At 39.8% G+C, this 14,620-nt stretch overlaps 1 protein-coding gene across 6 annotated transcripts in view; it reads left to right on the top strand.

Annotated features, from left to right (window-relative positions):
* Positions 1-3,660: 3,660 nt before the first annotated feature.
* FAM204A (family with sequence similarity 204 member A) overlaps positions 3,661-14,620 on the top strand; it is a 28,260-nt gene continuing 17,300 nt past the window's right edge. The window contains exons 1-6 of one of the 6 annotated variants that reach the window (XM_052661019.1): positions 3,661-3,695; positions 9,189-9,226; positions 9,681-9,919; positions 10,433-10,520; positions 10,647-10,677; positions 10,863-10,962. In XM_052661019.1, the coding sequence (XP_052516979.1) occupies positions 9,686-9,919; positions 10,433-10,520; positions 10,647-10,677; positions 10,863-10,962 (453 nt within the window). In that variant the 5' untranslated portion in view covers positions 3,661-3,695; positions 9,189-9,226; positions 9,681-9,685. Of the gene's footprint in view, positions 3,696-3,772; positions 4,060-4,086; positions 4,236-9,188; positions 9,227-9,680; positions 9,920-10,432; positions 10,521-10,646; positions 10,678-10,862; positions 10,963-14,620 lie in introns of those variants that run through there. The other 5 variants (XM_052661017.1, XM_052661021.1, XM_052661018.1 and 2 more) reach the window with 5 other exon arrangements.

Genomic DNA, 14,620 nt, shown 5'->3' with positions numbered 1-14,620 from the left:
GGAAAGATTGAAGACAGGAGGAGAAGGGGATGACAGAGGATGAGATGGTTGGATGGCATCACCGACTCAATGGACATGGGTTTGGGTAGACTCCAGGAGTTGGTGATGGACAGGGAGGCCTGACGTGCTGTGGTTCATGGGGTCGCAAAAAGTCGGACTCGACTGAGTGACTGAACTGAACTGAACTGATTGTGACCTATGACTATATTTGTGACATTAGATCAGTTTCTTAAACTCTTGAAGCCTTAATTTCTTTTGTCTGTCAAGTGGATACAATAATAACCACCTCTTGGGTTTATATGACATTAGTTACATAATAGCAAGCATCCAGAAATGTTTCCTCTCCTATCTTCCTATGTACAACCAGTTGGACCAGAAGAATCTAAAAGTGAGGCATGATGAATAAAGAAACAGTACTTTTCTTTGGCAACATCCTATATTACAGAAATTTCCTTTCCTCAAATGTCAACTGTTGCTAATGTCATAGTGTTAGTTGTTCAATATATTCTTGGAAGATTAACATTACCTAGAGATGCTTCAATTTGCAAGTTTAAAAAATCCAGACAGAGAAATTGTCATACAATATCTAAGTTCAGAACTCCCTTGATTCTATTTTTCTGCATAAGTCATTAGCCTAATTTTTCTTCAATGCAGAAAGTAAGGCATTTTATACGGATGGAAGGAACTGTTGTCTTTCTCAGTTTCAGCAAGAAGTACATTTATCAAATGTTCAACAGAGTTGCATTTACTTTTTCCAACTGAGACATATTTAAGGGACTTCAATATATTGGGGAAAATTTTCATCAGAGATTTAGCAGCTACCAAAAAAAGACCTCCACAATTAATCTTTTATAACATGAGTGTGACTTGTAATCTCTACGCTTAGGATAAGTAAGTGTTAGTTGCTCGTTCATGCCCGACGCTTTGCGACCCCATGGACTGCAGCCCACCAGGCTCCTCTGTCCATGAGATTTTTCAGGCAAGGATACTGGAGTGGGTTGCCATTTCCTTCTCCAAATATTACTAAATAGAAGGAAAAACAATTCATAAACTATAATATTCCTTAGCAAAGAAAAACTCCTTTATGATTTTTAAGATGTTTGAAAATTTAAATGAAACTTACATGTTTGAAATTAGTGCCAGATGTAACACAGTTCAAGCACAATTATCTAGCTGAATCACATTTAATATGATTTAGTAAAAGGAATTCAATAATTCTATATTTCATAGAAATCTCACAAAAACAAGTATTTCATTCACAAAATGCATGGTTTGGCAGGTTTCCAAAGCAGGAATTTGTTGGAGGGAAGGTAAATTTATTGATTAAAATAAATCAAATGACTGACATCTCCTTTAGAAAACTGGCAAAATAATATTCAGAGACTGAAAGTCTTATAACCAAAACCAGAAAAAAGTCTGAGCTATTTACATGTATTATAGAAATCCAATAATGTCACAAGAGTAAGTTAATCAGATATTTGAGCATTCTCAAATTAACATTGCAAACATTCTAAACTATGTATTTTGGGAGTAGGACTTTCCAAAAATCTTTGATATGAAATCTGGTGGTTATAAGTCTTTGGAGTACTTATATTCCCCATTTATCCTTTGCAGATTTATATTCAGTAAATAATGAGTATTCTGTGATAGAATTTATATAGAAATAATCCAGACAGTTCTTAAACAGGCCGACAATACTTCCTTCCTATCCTTTGTCCCAGTTCTTCCCTCTCAGCATTTGTTATGGATTGATTGTTCCTGTACTCCTAAAATTCAAACACTAAAATGCTAAACCCTGGGTGGCTGTATTTGGAGATGGGGTGGTTAAAGAACTGATTAAGGTCAAATGAGGTCACAAGGGTAGGGCCCTGATCCAATAGGATTAGTGTCTTCTTAAGAAGAAACACCAGAGAGCTTTTTTTCTCCCTTTTCCTCTCCTCACACAGTGCACAGAGATTTTATGAGCACACAGCAAGATGAATGCTGCCTCCAAGCCAAGAGAAGAGGTCTCAGAATGAAATCTACTTTGCTAGCACCTTGATCTTAGATGGCCCAACCTCCAGAACTATGAGATATAAATTTTTGTTGTGTAAGCTATACAGGCTTCCCTGTTGGCTCAATTGTAAAGAATCCACCTGCCAATGCAGGAGATGAGGTTTCCATCTCTGGGTCAGGAAGATCCCCTGGAGCACTCCAGGATCCTTGCCTGGAACATCCCATGGACAGAGGAGTCTGGCAGGCTACAATCCATGGGGTCACAAAAGAGTCAGACAGGACTTAGTGACTAAATAACAACAAAACTACTTAATCTGTAATATTTTATTATGGCAACTCCAGCAGACTAAGATAGCAATTAGGAGGCTTAATGTAACAGCTGCAACAGAATTTTGCGACACACTGTTTCTTTAACTGCTTGTTTAGGTATCTGGATGCAGGGGAAACACTATTGAGAGGCTGGACACTCTTGCCCTGGAGAGTTTCATACAGATCCTTAAATCATTCAGCCCTGCTTCTATTTTAGAATCAGAGAATGTGAATGTAAGAAAGGGTCTTTGTGACCCAAGCTTGTCAATCCAGATTTTGCTATCATTTGGGGGGCATAGAAAACTACTCCATACACCTAGCACATCTTCTGGAAAACAATGGGAGTTAGGTAGTGGATAGTTAAGAATTAAACATCTGTTTATACTAAATCATGACATGTTATCGAGTGCCATATGCAATTTCTACACATTTTTGGAATGCTTCAAAGGCATTATTGATAAGGTTAGTGAGAATAACAACAAATAGCTGAAAGACTGGAAATGAATGGGGGCCAGGTAATGCCTTAAGGGGTTTATATGTGTTTTGTTACATGATCCTTACAACATTAGAAAACAGAAATGTATTTTTATTATTACAGAACATTATTTCAGAATATGAAAGCATTTCTAAAATAGTCCCACTCCCATCATGGTCATATGCTGTTTTATTTTCCTCATAGTTTTTTTTGGTTATTTCTTTTCCCCTTGCTTATTTTCTATGTTCCTCCCAACCCCCTTCTCAGAGCCTAAGTCAGTGGCTGCCAGGGAAAAGGAACTCAGTGAGCTTTTTGGCCAAGGCCACACAGCCAGTCTGTAGCAGCTGCCACCATCAGCAGCAGCTGCCACCATCAGCAGATGCTAAGCGCCACGAGAGCAGGAGTAGAGACCATTTTGCTCTCAACAGAGGCTGGCACGGTGCCTGCTCAAAAAACTATGTACGGGCAGGGGGTGGGAAAGTAACGAAGCCAACGGGGGGAAAGTTTGAATGAACGGAAACGTTCCCAGAAGGATCTAGAGAGCTTCTGCAGCGAGTCTCGGTCTTTGGGGAATGAACTCAGTTTAAGGTTTATGCCAAGCACTTTTCTCACCACAGGGCACCAGAGTACGGCAGGGGATGGAAAAAGAAAAAAGTCTTTAAGACGTCTAGAAGAAAGGAGAAGACGCCGAGAGAAAAGCAGGGGCGGCGGGGTGGGGGGGGGGAGGGGGGGAAGAGAAGTAGAAGGAAACGAATCGCTCTTTTTCGTTTATTTAAAAGGCGAGCCGAGCGCGACCGGTTACCATGGCGACCCAGGCCAGAACGGCCCCAGCCCATTGGCAGAGATGTCGGAGCCAATGAGAAGGCGCTATGTTGGCAGGTCTTAAGATGGCTGCCGGGCGGCTCCGTCCGGACTGGTGAGTACGGCTGATTGTGAGGCGGGTTCTTGGGCTCCAGGGAGACGGACCCAGGGAAGGCAGGGTGCCAGAATCGAGGGAGCAAGCGCGGGCGGCCTCACAGCCTCTCGGCTGAGCCGTAAAACCTTTGGTCAGGCCCGCAAAGCCTTTGACCGGGCCCGTGGGAGCGTCGGCTGAACCGGCCTCCGCCTTGCTCTGACGCGGCGTCGCGGCGGAGTCCCCGTTCTTTTGGTGGGAGAGGGGTTCTCCGTCCCACCCCGGCCGGAGTGAGACAGGATAAGAAGGCTTTCGACCCGGGAAACGGGCTCTTGTTTACAGTTGCCGTACCCGGAAACGAGCTGCAGTTGATGGGAGAGTCAGCAAGGTAAACATCCTACAGCAGAATCTGTGGAGCTTAGTTCTGTGCCGGGAGGGGATTCTTCCCATTTGGGCATCGGAGTGTGGCCCAGCTGCAGGAGAGCCTGCAGAGTTCCGTGTGGTTCAGCCGTGCAGCGCAAGGTGTACGTTTCTAGAGCTGCCCCTCTTGCAGTTTTGCACCCTGTAAGTATTCTCACGGAGACATCCAATTTTAAAATGGACCTCGAAGTATTATTGGCTAGCTGTGAATCTTTCTAGACTCTCGGGGAGTGTTTTCTAGCCCTAGGCTGAACAAGACACTCGCTTTGACATATGCATACGTGCAAAATCCTGCTAAATAGTTTATCTGGGTAATCGGATTGGTAACTTAAATCCGAAGTCAGGCCTGAGATTCCGTTGTACTTTCTGTACCTTTTTGAGAAAACGGAGCACATTTATTTCGTAAACGTGAACAGGGCATTAATGTTGATGATAACATGCTTAGAAGTATTTCAGTTAAGTAATTAATGCCCAGTCACAAAAACTGATTATTGTGTAAGTTATTAACAGGATCTTCAGATTGGTAGGTGGTGGTTTACGATTTCTGTGAGATTTAAGTTCAGATCAGAGAAGATTTTCAGTTTTCTGTGATTATTTCTACTTGAATACAAAATTTGGGAAATAAGGCAGCTTCATTCAGTAAAAATGGAATTGGAAGTCTGGAATATGAGCGTCAGGGGACGTTTACCCATAAACTGCTTAGGTTGAGTATTGATTATAAGCTGTTACCTGGACTTCAGAAAATGTGGTATTATTACCCAGGCCTGTATTCAGTTTGGTGTAACATTTTTATATAGCTTTCTGCCCTTAAAAAGTGAGAAAAAATTTCTTCTTGATCAAATTTTAACAGAATTACAGGCTGGGGACATTCTTCAGACCCACTCTCAAATCTCTGTCACCAAGAATATACTACTACTTAAACTCTGCACTCTATAGAGTTTTGAGTTACAGAGTTCTATTTTTCTAAGATTAGTGGATCACCAACCATTGGATGAGTCTGTTACTGCATCTGTAAAAGATAATAATTCCTAGTGGAAGGGTCATTGTGAGGTTAAAGGGTAAACAGTGCCTGTCACATTGTTTGTATGCCGTTTATAGCGATGACCTGGTTTGTTTTTCTTTTTGGTTCTGTTTCTTCTGTCACAGTGGGGTCTCTTTCCCTTTCTCCAGAGCATCTTTTAGGTATTTTCTCTGAAGTGCAGGGTCTTACTGAAAACTAGCAAGCTTGGCTGTGGTGGCTGGGTTAGGAGAGAGACCTTATCTTCTAGGGTGTTGGGGTTTAATTAGTATTGTTCTGAAAGAGAGAGAATGGAATGTTACATCAAAAAATGAGTGATTCTGGGCATTTGGACACACATAATATTGAGATCCATAAAAAGGCATATTAGAGCCTCAAGACGTCTCAGAGATTTGATCACACCCTTCATGTTTTAGGTTAAGGTTGAAGACCCAGACAGATGCAGTGGCTTTTCCACAGTTATGTTGTTCAGGACTAGAAACCCATCTTCTGACTTCTAAAACTGTTTTTTTCCCCTGCTCTAACACTGGCTCCCAATCCTTTCACAACCTAGAATCCCATTTATTGTAATTTGATATCTCCATGGATGCTGAATTTTGAAATATTGCGTCTACTAAACTATACCCATTAATTTGTGTTTTTTCCTTTTTAGTAAAACTCAGGCCTTTAGCTACCAATCAGATGAATGAAAATGTGGTGAAGAATAATGTTTCATTGAATTTTAGTTTCCTAACCTAAAGGTGCATGATATTGTTTGAGGGAAAATGAAATATGTTGGGCTATTTGAGTATTGAAATTAGCTTAGAAATCTCCATTACTGTCTTCATAAAACTTTGAAAAACCCTTAGTGAAGAACTGCTGAGCTGTGTCATGTTCTTCTAGATACACTGATACCTGCCCAGGTGTGCTAAGCAGTAGCTGCGCTTAGTATCCAAGGGCAAAAGAAAGCCCAGCCATTCAGACTAGGATGTGACATAAATATTTTTGTTCATCATAAATCATGTCAACCCTGGGCTGCATAGCATACACTGAATTTTTCTTTGTAGAATAACTGTGGATTGGGAAGAATCTTCACTCCAGCAGTACAGAGTATGTGAAATGGAGAAGCTGATTTTCAAAATCACAGAGAATAGGGGGATTCTGAATGATTCACACCTTCTTTGGGGCTAAATGGTTAAAGTATTTGACTTACAGGCTGAAAACATGAAAGTTAATATATCAACACATGGACTGTTATATAGACTTGACTATAATCTACACTAAAACACTTGTTTCTTGGTCTCTGGTATGTGACGTTTTTTGAGAATGGCTGAGTAATGCCCACATTTGAAGGGTTATCTGCTTTAAAATGAAAGAATGCACTCTGAAAGGTATGAGATGAGAGATGCTTCAAAGAACTAGAGAATCAGAATCCAGAGCAACCCAAATAGAAGTAACGGGGGACCTAATGGGACCAACTGGTACTGTAGTACAACTGGAAATGTGTAAATAACATGCATATGCTTTGACTAGAAAGACACTGGTTTTGAACCTAAGCCCAAAACAAGTCACAAAGCAGCCACTCCACATCGGCTGATTTGCAGTCAGAGCTGCTGCTCAGGTGGGCAGCCTCACTTTGCAGGCTGCTCAGTTGACTCTCTGTGTGTGTCAGCGGCCACCAAGTTGTCCTGCTGTTTGTGTATGTGTGTATGTCACAGTCACAGGAGAATGGCACATTGCTTCAGAGATACTTAGGGATTAAGTTCAGAGACACGTCTTATTTGATCTTCGCCTTCTTTTACAGATTTGGACATAGAGTCCACTTTTTAAAATTTATTTTAGTTTTTCCCCCACCATGGGCACACACAGGAAGTTATACTAGCCAACAGCCTGCTGAGGACAGTTCTTAATGCCACAGCAGCAAGAACTTATTAAACATAGATGGAGTTGAGGAAGTCCAAAAGTGATCAGAAATGATTAAGGGCTGATGAAGAAAGGCATGCCCTCTCCACAGCTACTAGCCCTGCTTCCCAAGGTGAAGCCTCTTGGGGTGCCCAAGACTCACCCTGTGAAGATACTGCAGCAGTGGCCCAGTGGAAGAACTGTGCCCATCTGAGCTGCCACAGCTGAAGTCTGGGCTGAGTGGTACTTGGCTGCTGATGGACAGAAGCTTGCCATTTGTATAAGAATGTTGGTTCCATGAGGTTAGGCTTTTTTGCCCATTCTGTATACTGCTGTTTCTATGTCTTGAAGAGTGCCTGGCACACAGTGGACATGCAGAAGATGCTGTGGACAGGGAGAAGAAGGCTAACTCTGAAACTTGTTACCATCCTAAAGTCCTGAAATGGATAGTGAGTCTGAAGGTGTATTATATGCCAGTGGCAAAGTCCTGGTAGAGCGGATTATCACAGCATTCCTCCTGCTTCGCGGAACAGTAGAAATGTTTTTATTAATAGCTCCACACCTGTTTTTCTATATTGGCATGTTACATGTCATATTGTTTGTGCTAACAGTATCTCAGTACTACCTCCACTCCAACTTTTAAAATCCTCAGTCCAGATTTAGTGATGGATTCAGGTTTCCCCAGTGGCTCAGTGGTAAAAGAATCTGCCTACAGTGAAGGTGAGGTGGGTTTGATCCCTGGGTGGGGAAGATCCTCCTGGAGGAGGAAATGGCAACCCACTCCAGAAAAGTCTGAACTTCAGGCAGTCCAGCTGCCTCAAAAGTCACATGGACAGAGGAGCCTGATGGGCTCCAGTCCGTGAGGTTGCAGAGTTGGACGTGACTGAGCAACTAAGCATGCACACACATAGCAGGTTTTATAGGGCTTGGAATTTATGTGATTTGAGTCCTCTTCTTTAAAAAAAGGAATACAGATTCAAAATACAAAATCAGGTATAGTGCTTTCGAAGAACTTATGCAAAAGATGAGCCTTGAAGCTTAGGTTCTGTTATCTTCCTGGTAATTTGCTTCTGATTTTATTGCTCCATTCAGAAAACCAGACATCAGCATTTTTAATTGAAAGTTCATGTCAGACTGTGGAAATCAGGGAGTTAAATGACTTGTATCAATTACTAAATGAATGCACCTCAAACATTAGAAATTTGAAAAATACCTTATATAGATGCTGCCACCCATAATAGAAATGATAAAAATGCAGTACATGGCCACAGAAATAAACGATAACGGCAAAAAGAACCGGTCATTGATCAAGTCCCCAGAACCTCCTGAACACCGTGTAGAATGTTTCAGTAGCTTACCTCACTTCATTCTGAGAATAACCCTGTGTGCAGGGTAATTAGCCCCGTATTACAGATGAAAAAACAGGGTCAGAGGTGTTAAAAATGACTTCCTCAGAATTACAGTTAGAGTAGTTAGATGTTAGAAATCTTCCTCTGAAAAAGCCATGACAGTGTTTTGGTGAGGATGTTTTTCAGAGAGCCAGCAGCTGGTGAGACTGGACCCAAACTGTGAAAAGTGAGAGCTGATTCTTTGGATTTGGGAGGAGGTCCTTAAAAGTTATCAGGAATCCATTGTTCAGAGTATGCAAAATGCCATGATACTTTGTCTCAGAGACAGTGCTGGTGGTTTTAACACAATAGAGGACAGAAAGATAGTGGAAAAAGATTTCCACCCTTCCGTTTTATTCCTTCAGTTGACAGTAAATCATGAGCAGAACTAGCTTCTCTGTTCTAGGCATCTTTTAAATGAACTAGTTTTGGCTTATTATGTATGCTAAACTAGACTGTGCCATGGAGATTAAGAATGAAATGTACTCAATTATAATTTTAGAAAAGGATTACAACTTCAATTTTTAAAAATTATTTTTATTAGACTTAACAATAGTTAATGATTCTCTCTACCAATGGGCTGTATAACTAATGATAAAAATCACCCTGAACTTGTTTTCCAAATACAGTATTTTTATTTTAAAAAGCTATACATTTTGTTAATTTGTAAAGATTATACTCCATTTAGTATTACTTTAACAAGCAGTGTCAAATGTAAAACTGGGACATCCTTATTACCACCATACTTTTCTCAAACTGCTTGCACAGCTTAAACATTTTCCTTTGTGTAATTGTTTTCCTCCTCCATAGATAATAAGTCCTCTGAAGTTTTATATGTTCAAATACAGGTGAGAAATCCAATTTTATTTTTATTTCCTAATTGTTACAGCTTGAAATATAGTTTTATAATTCTTAAGTTACCTGCAGTATATATTGTTAGGCTTTTAACATTCTTGAACTATGAATGCTTTTACTGAATTTCCTCTTTTTTTTGGACAAAATTATTCACGTATTAGAGGATCAAGGTTTTGTTGTCATTAAGTCATTCAGCTGTAGGTGTGTCTCGTAACAGACTTACTTAAACTATTTTATACTTCTAAAAAATTTATATAAGCAAAATATTTAAATTATTTTGATATGGAGGGTGTATCCTGCCTTATGCCAATTTTTAAAAAGTATAAATGGACTTTTCCCAAACCATTGCTATAATTATTAGATTCCTGGTATATCTTTTAATGGTCTTAAAATTCTTTCCATGTCTACCTTATATATCTTAATTCATTTTTTTTTTCCCTCGAGCAGAAAAGATGTGGAGTGGGCTGCTACCTCCTGGCCTAAATGAAAGTGATGTTGAATTGAATTCTGACGATGATACCACATTAGAGAGCTCTGAACTTAACTTACAAGAGGGTGAAGAAGATGGGACCTTTAAAAAGACAGAGATCGTAGATATTCCTACAGATGGACCAAACACTGAAGCAGAAGCAAATATAAATGCATATGAAGAGTGTCCCTCTGGAATTCCCTTAAATATGTGGAATGTAGGTTTTCTCTCATATGTTCTTATTGAAGTCTGTGCCTGTGTGTCTCTGCCAGGGTCAGAATGTGTGTGTTCTTGGTGGTAACGGGTAGGGAAGATTGATTCTGAATGGTTTTATTACTCTCTGGGTCTGTGGCCAACTCATTCGGTCACTCAGGTACTTGCATTCATTTTTGTTTTGTTTTTCATAAAAAGAGGAAGAAAAAAAAACGTAGATTAACTACATTCCTTAACACAATACACAAGGAGTTTCAGTCTTAATCTCTTTGTTACAAAGTCTATGAGTCATTGACTTTTACCCCTAAATTATCAGATTCACTTGTTTGGAAATAAATGAAGATAATTCAGGTTGTAAAAGTCTCAGATAATAAAGTATCTTAAGAACTAAACTATTTTCATTATATTTGTGTTTCTATAAATGTTAAGAATATAGTTTTTATTAACATGTTATTTTTCAGATGTATGCTATGCCTCAAAACATATTTGCTCTTTTTTTTTTTTTGCTTTTATGTAGAAATTTCAAGAACTGCATAAAAAGCATTCTGAACAGAAAACTTCAGCTTCTAGATCCAAAAAGAAAAAAAGAAAACGCTCCAGAAAAGGTGTTTTAATTCAGGTTAATTGCCAATAGTGTTAAATTGTGACCAGTTGGACTTAACAATTTTTAATAACCATCATTTTGAAATAACCAAATGCTTAGGTATTGACACTTTGTGAATTCTTTTCAGGTAAATTGAAGAATGAAGAAGAATCTCATAGGTAGGTGGAATTTAAAATATCTGTCTGTCCTAGACAGTATTGCAGAACTTGTACAAATTGTTGAATTACCTCTGAAACCTAAGAAGTAGTTGATGTAATATAATTGTAGTAACGAATTAAAACCGGTAAATGTAATAATGAGTACATTTTGTGTGAAACATAAGTTATTGTCTGTTTTTTTACAGTGAACAGTCTTCAAGTGAAACCCAGTGGAAGGAGCTTACCCAGTATTTTGGAGTCAATGAGAGATTTGACCCCCCTGTTAAAAGGAAAAAAGTTGAAAAGGTAAGATCTTTTTTATTGGATCTTCTATTCACCAGTGGGAACAGTTTGTAATTAGTCTTGCCTAAGGTATTTCTCCTTAATAATTCATTCAGTGAAGTTAATGTGTGCAGGATGCTAGATAAACAAGTAAATATATAGTTACAAATCATTTTTTAAAACTGTTAAAAAAGAAACAGGGTATTGTGAAGAAATTAATATGGAGGCCCCACATTAGTTGAGTGGTCTGGGAAGGCCTGTCTCATTAAGACCGAAGGATGGCAAGGAACCATCTATGTAAGGCCCACTAGTGTAGAGGTGATAACCTGGGTAAAGATCCTGCTGGGGAGGAAGAGTCATCATGGACATGTGAGTAGCAGTGAGAAGGTCAGCTTGGCTGGATGGAGTCAGCGAGGAGGAGGGTAAATGGCCCCAGATAAGACTGGAGAAGCAGGCAGGCAGAGCCCAAACTGTGCAGGACCTTAAAGGATGCATTAAGGAACTGGATTTTCATCACAATGCAATTGAGAACCATTCAAGGGATTTATGTAAAGGGAGTGACGTGAAAAGATTGCATCTTACATCGAAGATGGACCTTGGAGCAGCAAAAGCAGATGAGAACAGTTAAGAGACTCAGCCAGACATGAGATGATGGGAGCTAGAGTGAGAATGGTGCTGCTGAAGGTAGACGAGAGGACGGATCTGAGGTGCACTGTAGAAGTAGAACGGACGGTATTTGCCTCTGGATCGCTTGTGAGGTGGTGGGGAGATTGGAATTAGGAGGATGGGAGAGAACCATTCAGGGTTTTACTTAAGCAGTGGTGTGAATAGTCACATTGATTACAACGATGAGAAAGCTTTGCAGGGGCGATTTAGAGCGAGGCCTATCCAAAGTTCATTTTGGTGCATGGGTGGTATCAGTAAGCAGAGTAGAGTAGACCATTGGTAAAATGAGGCTGGAGCTTGGAGGAGAGTCTGAGTTTCTAGGCACATGCTTGGCAGTTGCCAGTCTATAGATGGTGTTAATATTTGATAGAGGCTAGAATGAATGAGTAACTTACACATTTATCCAGGGGAATGTTGACAGACTTCAGGAGCATGGGAATTGAGCTCTGGGCCAGAATGGAGGTACAGAGGCCTCCTGGTTAAAGCCCAAGGATATTGTGTCTTGCATATACGGACAGGATCATTGCTGTATACTGTTATTATGTATGTAGAGATTGTTACTGTTTTCTGGTTCATCAGTATTTCTTGTGAAAAACTGCTTGATTTTTAAACCGATCATTGGGGTTTAAAATTGGGTGCCTCATTGAGAGCACATGCATTAAAGAACTGACAACAGAGTTTTTACCTGTGAACCATTGATTCCAACTTTGCCAAGAATTCTTGTCACCTAGTCCGTGGAACACTGGAGAATTGGTACCAGGATTACCTTGTACTGCAAACAGTTAGAGATGTTGAGCAATCTCCTTTTCCCAAATGTTCAAGCAGGTACAGAAATGCTAAATTTCTTACAGAAATCACTGGTTAGAGCTGAAACTAAAACCCAGACTTTATTCCACCATTCTCAGTTCTCCAGCTTCACCGTCCAAGAGGCTGATAGGCAAATTGCTGTGCTCTTGACCACTGTGATTCTGGTGGGCTGGGAGGAGGGATCTTGTGGAGAGGATGCTCTTGACTGCAGCAAACCTGTTCCAAAGCATGAGGTGGGAGGCTCATGCTCACAGCAGTGGTCCCCAGGCCATCTCTGGCCCACCTGCTTTAGAGTCCTAACTGCTGACTAGATTGTTATTTTGAGGGAAAAAATGATTAATTCAAAAAAACTTTTTTTTAATTTTACGGCCATGCTGCATGCATGCAGGCTCTTAGTTCCCTAACCAGGGATCAGACCTGGGCCCCTGCAGTGAAAGCGCCGAGTCCTAACCTCTGGATCACCAGGGAATTCCCAGAAATGGTGAAATACTGGTTCTCATCAGAAATATCTTTTAAAGTTGTGCTTGTGAATTAGGTGGTCTTTGAGCTTCAGTTGTTTACAATATTTGTTGTTTTCTCGTAACTATATTGTAAGTCACTCAGTCATGTCTGATTCTTTGCAACTCCGTGGACTGTAGCCTGCCAGGCTTCTCTGTCCATGGGATTTTCCAGGCAAGAAAGGGTTGCCATTCCCTTCTCCAGGGGATCTTTCTGACCTAGGGATTGAACCTGGGTCTCCTGCATTGCAGGCAGATTCTTTACCTTCTGAGCCACCAGGGAATCCTGTATTTACTTTAGAATATCTAGATTGTTTCTTAGTGAAGTTAAAAGCTATAAAATTCAGTCTTTTAGCCTTTCCAAAATGTAGAAATTATGAGAGTATTTTTTACAGTCTATCTGTATTAGAGTATTATTTCCCTACGTGTATGAAATTGTACCTTCTTGATAATTGGCAAGATATGGCCAAGTTATTCTTTGTCTAAAGTTTGGAATTCATGAGGAGTAACTTTAATAAAGGATACTAGGATTCCTTGTGCAAAGACTTTTGTACAGCTCAGTTTTAAGAACTAGTATTCTGTTTCACATTGTATATTAGATGTATTCTAGAAAAAAATGATAAGCTCCATTTTAAAAAGAAATTTCTGTTTAAGGGGAGACTGCTATAAATCCTTTTATATATACTCACTGATCTGTTTTAGAAGTTTGGGTTTTCTTAACAGCAGTGTTCTTCTGTATGTGTGACATCTGACGAAGAAAGTCATGGCATCTCCTGAACAAGGAAACTGATGCTGGCCAGGCTAGTATCTCCCAGGATGTTGCCAGCACTTAATATTCTATTAGTAAGTGTAAGCATAAGAGGAAAGGAAGGATTCAGTGAAGCCAGATGATTTCATATTCTCTTGGTAGTTCAGCTTAATTGCATGCCAGCTGGTTCACACTTATTCTTTGGTTTGGGATCACTGTTCTCCATGTCCCCTTGGGCTATCATGCCAGAGTCTCCACTGTGAAGCCAACAGAGTAAATAGACAGTAAAAGATGTCCACATTGGAGCCACCAAGATAAAAGTGAAGAATAAATGTCAGTCCACCGGATGATAGCTACTGCCCGAGAAACCTAGAGAGGATCATGAAAATCCCTGATGCAGTTTGGACAAAACCAGCATGGATTTCTGCTCCATTATTTTATTTCTCAACCCTTTTTAGTCCCCCTTTCCCTCAGTTACTCAACTCTCAAGAATGGTAAAACAAAACGAACTTCTTAAGTCTGTTGTGTGATCCATCTTTTTTATTCTTTTCTTTCCCCCCTCTTTTTTTTGGAACACTTCCAGACTATTGAAACTTGCTCAACCAAGGATGTGTATTTATAACACTGCTGTCACCTGCTTCCCTGACAGTGCAGAGAGGCTTGTATTTTAAAATATAATCTTCCTAATATATAGAGCTGTTTTAAAGTGTTCTTGTATTAAATACAGCTATAATTGTGTTTCTGGCAGCAGTTCTGGGTCTTACAAAACTTCTATAATCGCAACATAATTAATGTTGAATCTATTTGGGAATTTCTTTAGAATAAATTTTACTCATTAATTTCATTATAAGTGCCTTAAGTATTCTTTAGTTGCATCAATTTGATTGGTTAGCAGTCATCTTTGGGAGTAGTTTTATGTATTCTTAATGGGTACTTTTTGGCAAGAAAAACCAAAAGTATGTTT

This window comes from Budorcas taxicolor, chromosome 23 (assembly GCF_023091745.1).
Source record: "Budorcas taxicolor isolate Tak-1 chromosome 23, Takin1.1, whole genome shotgun sequence".
In the NCBI taxonomy this organism is placed as follows: Eukaryota; Metazoa; Chordata; class Mammalia; order Artiodactyla; family Bovidae; genus Budorcas; species Budorcas taxicolor.
The sequence above is the reverse complement of the archived record's forward strand: the minus strand, read 5'-3'. Positions and strand labels throughout refer to the sequence as shown.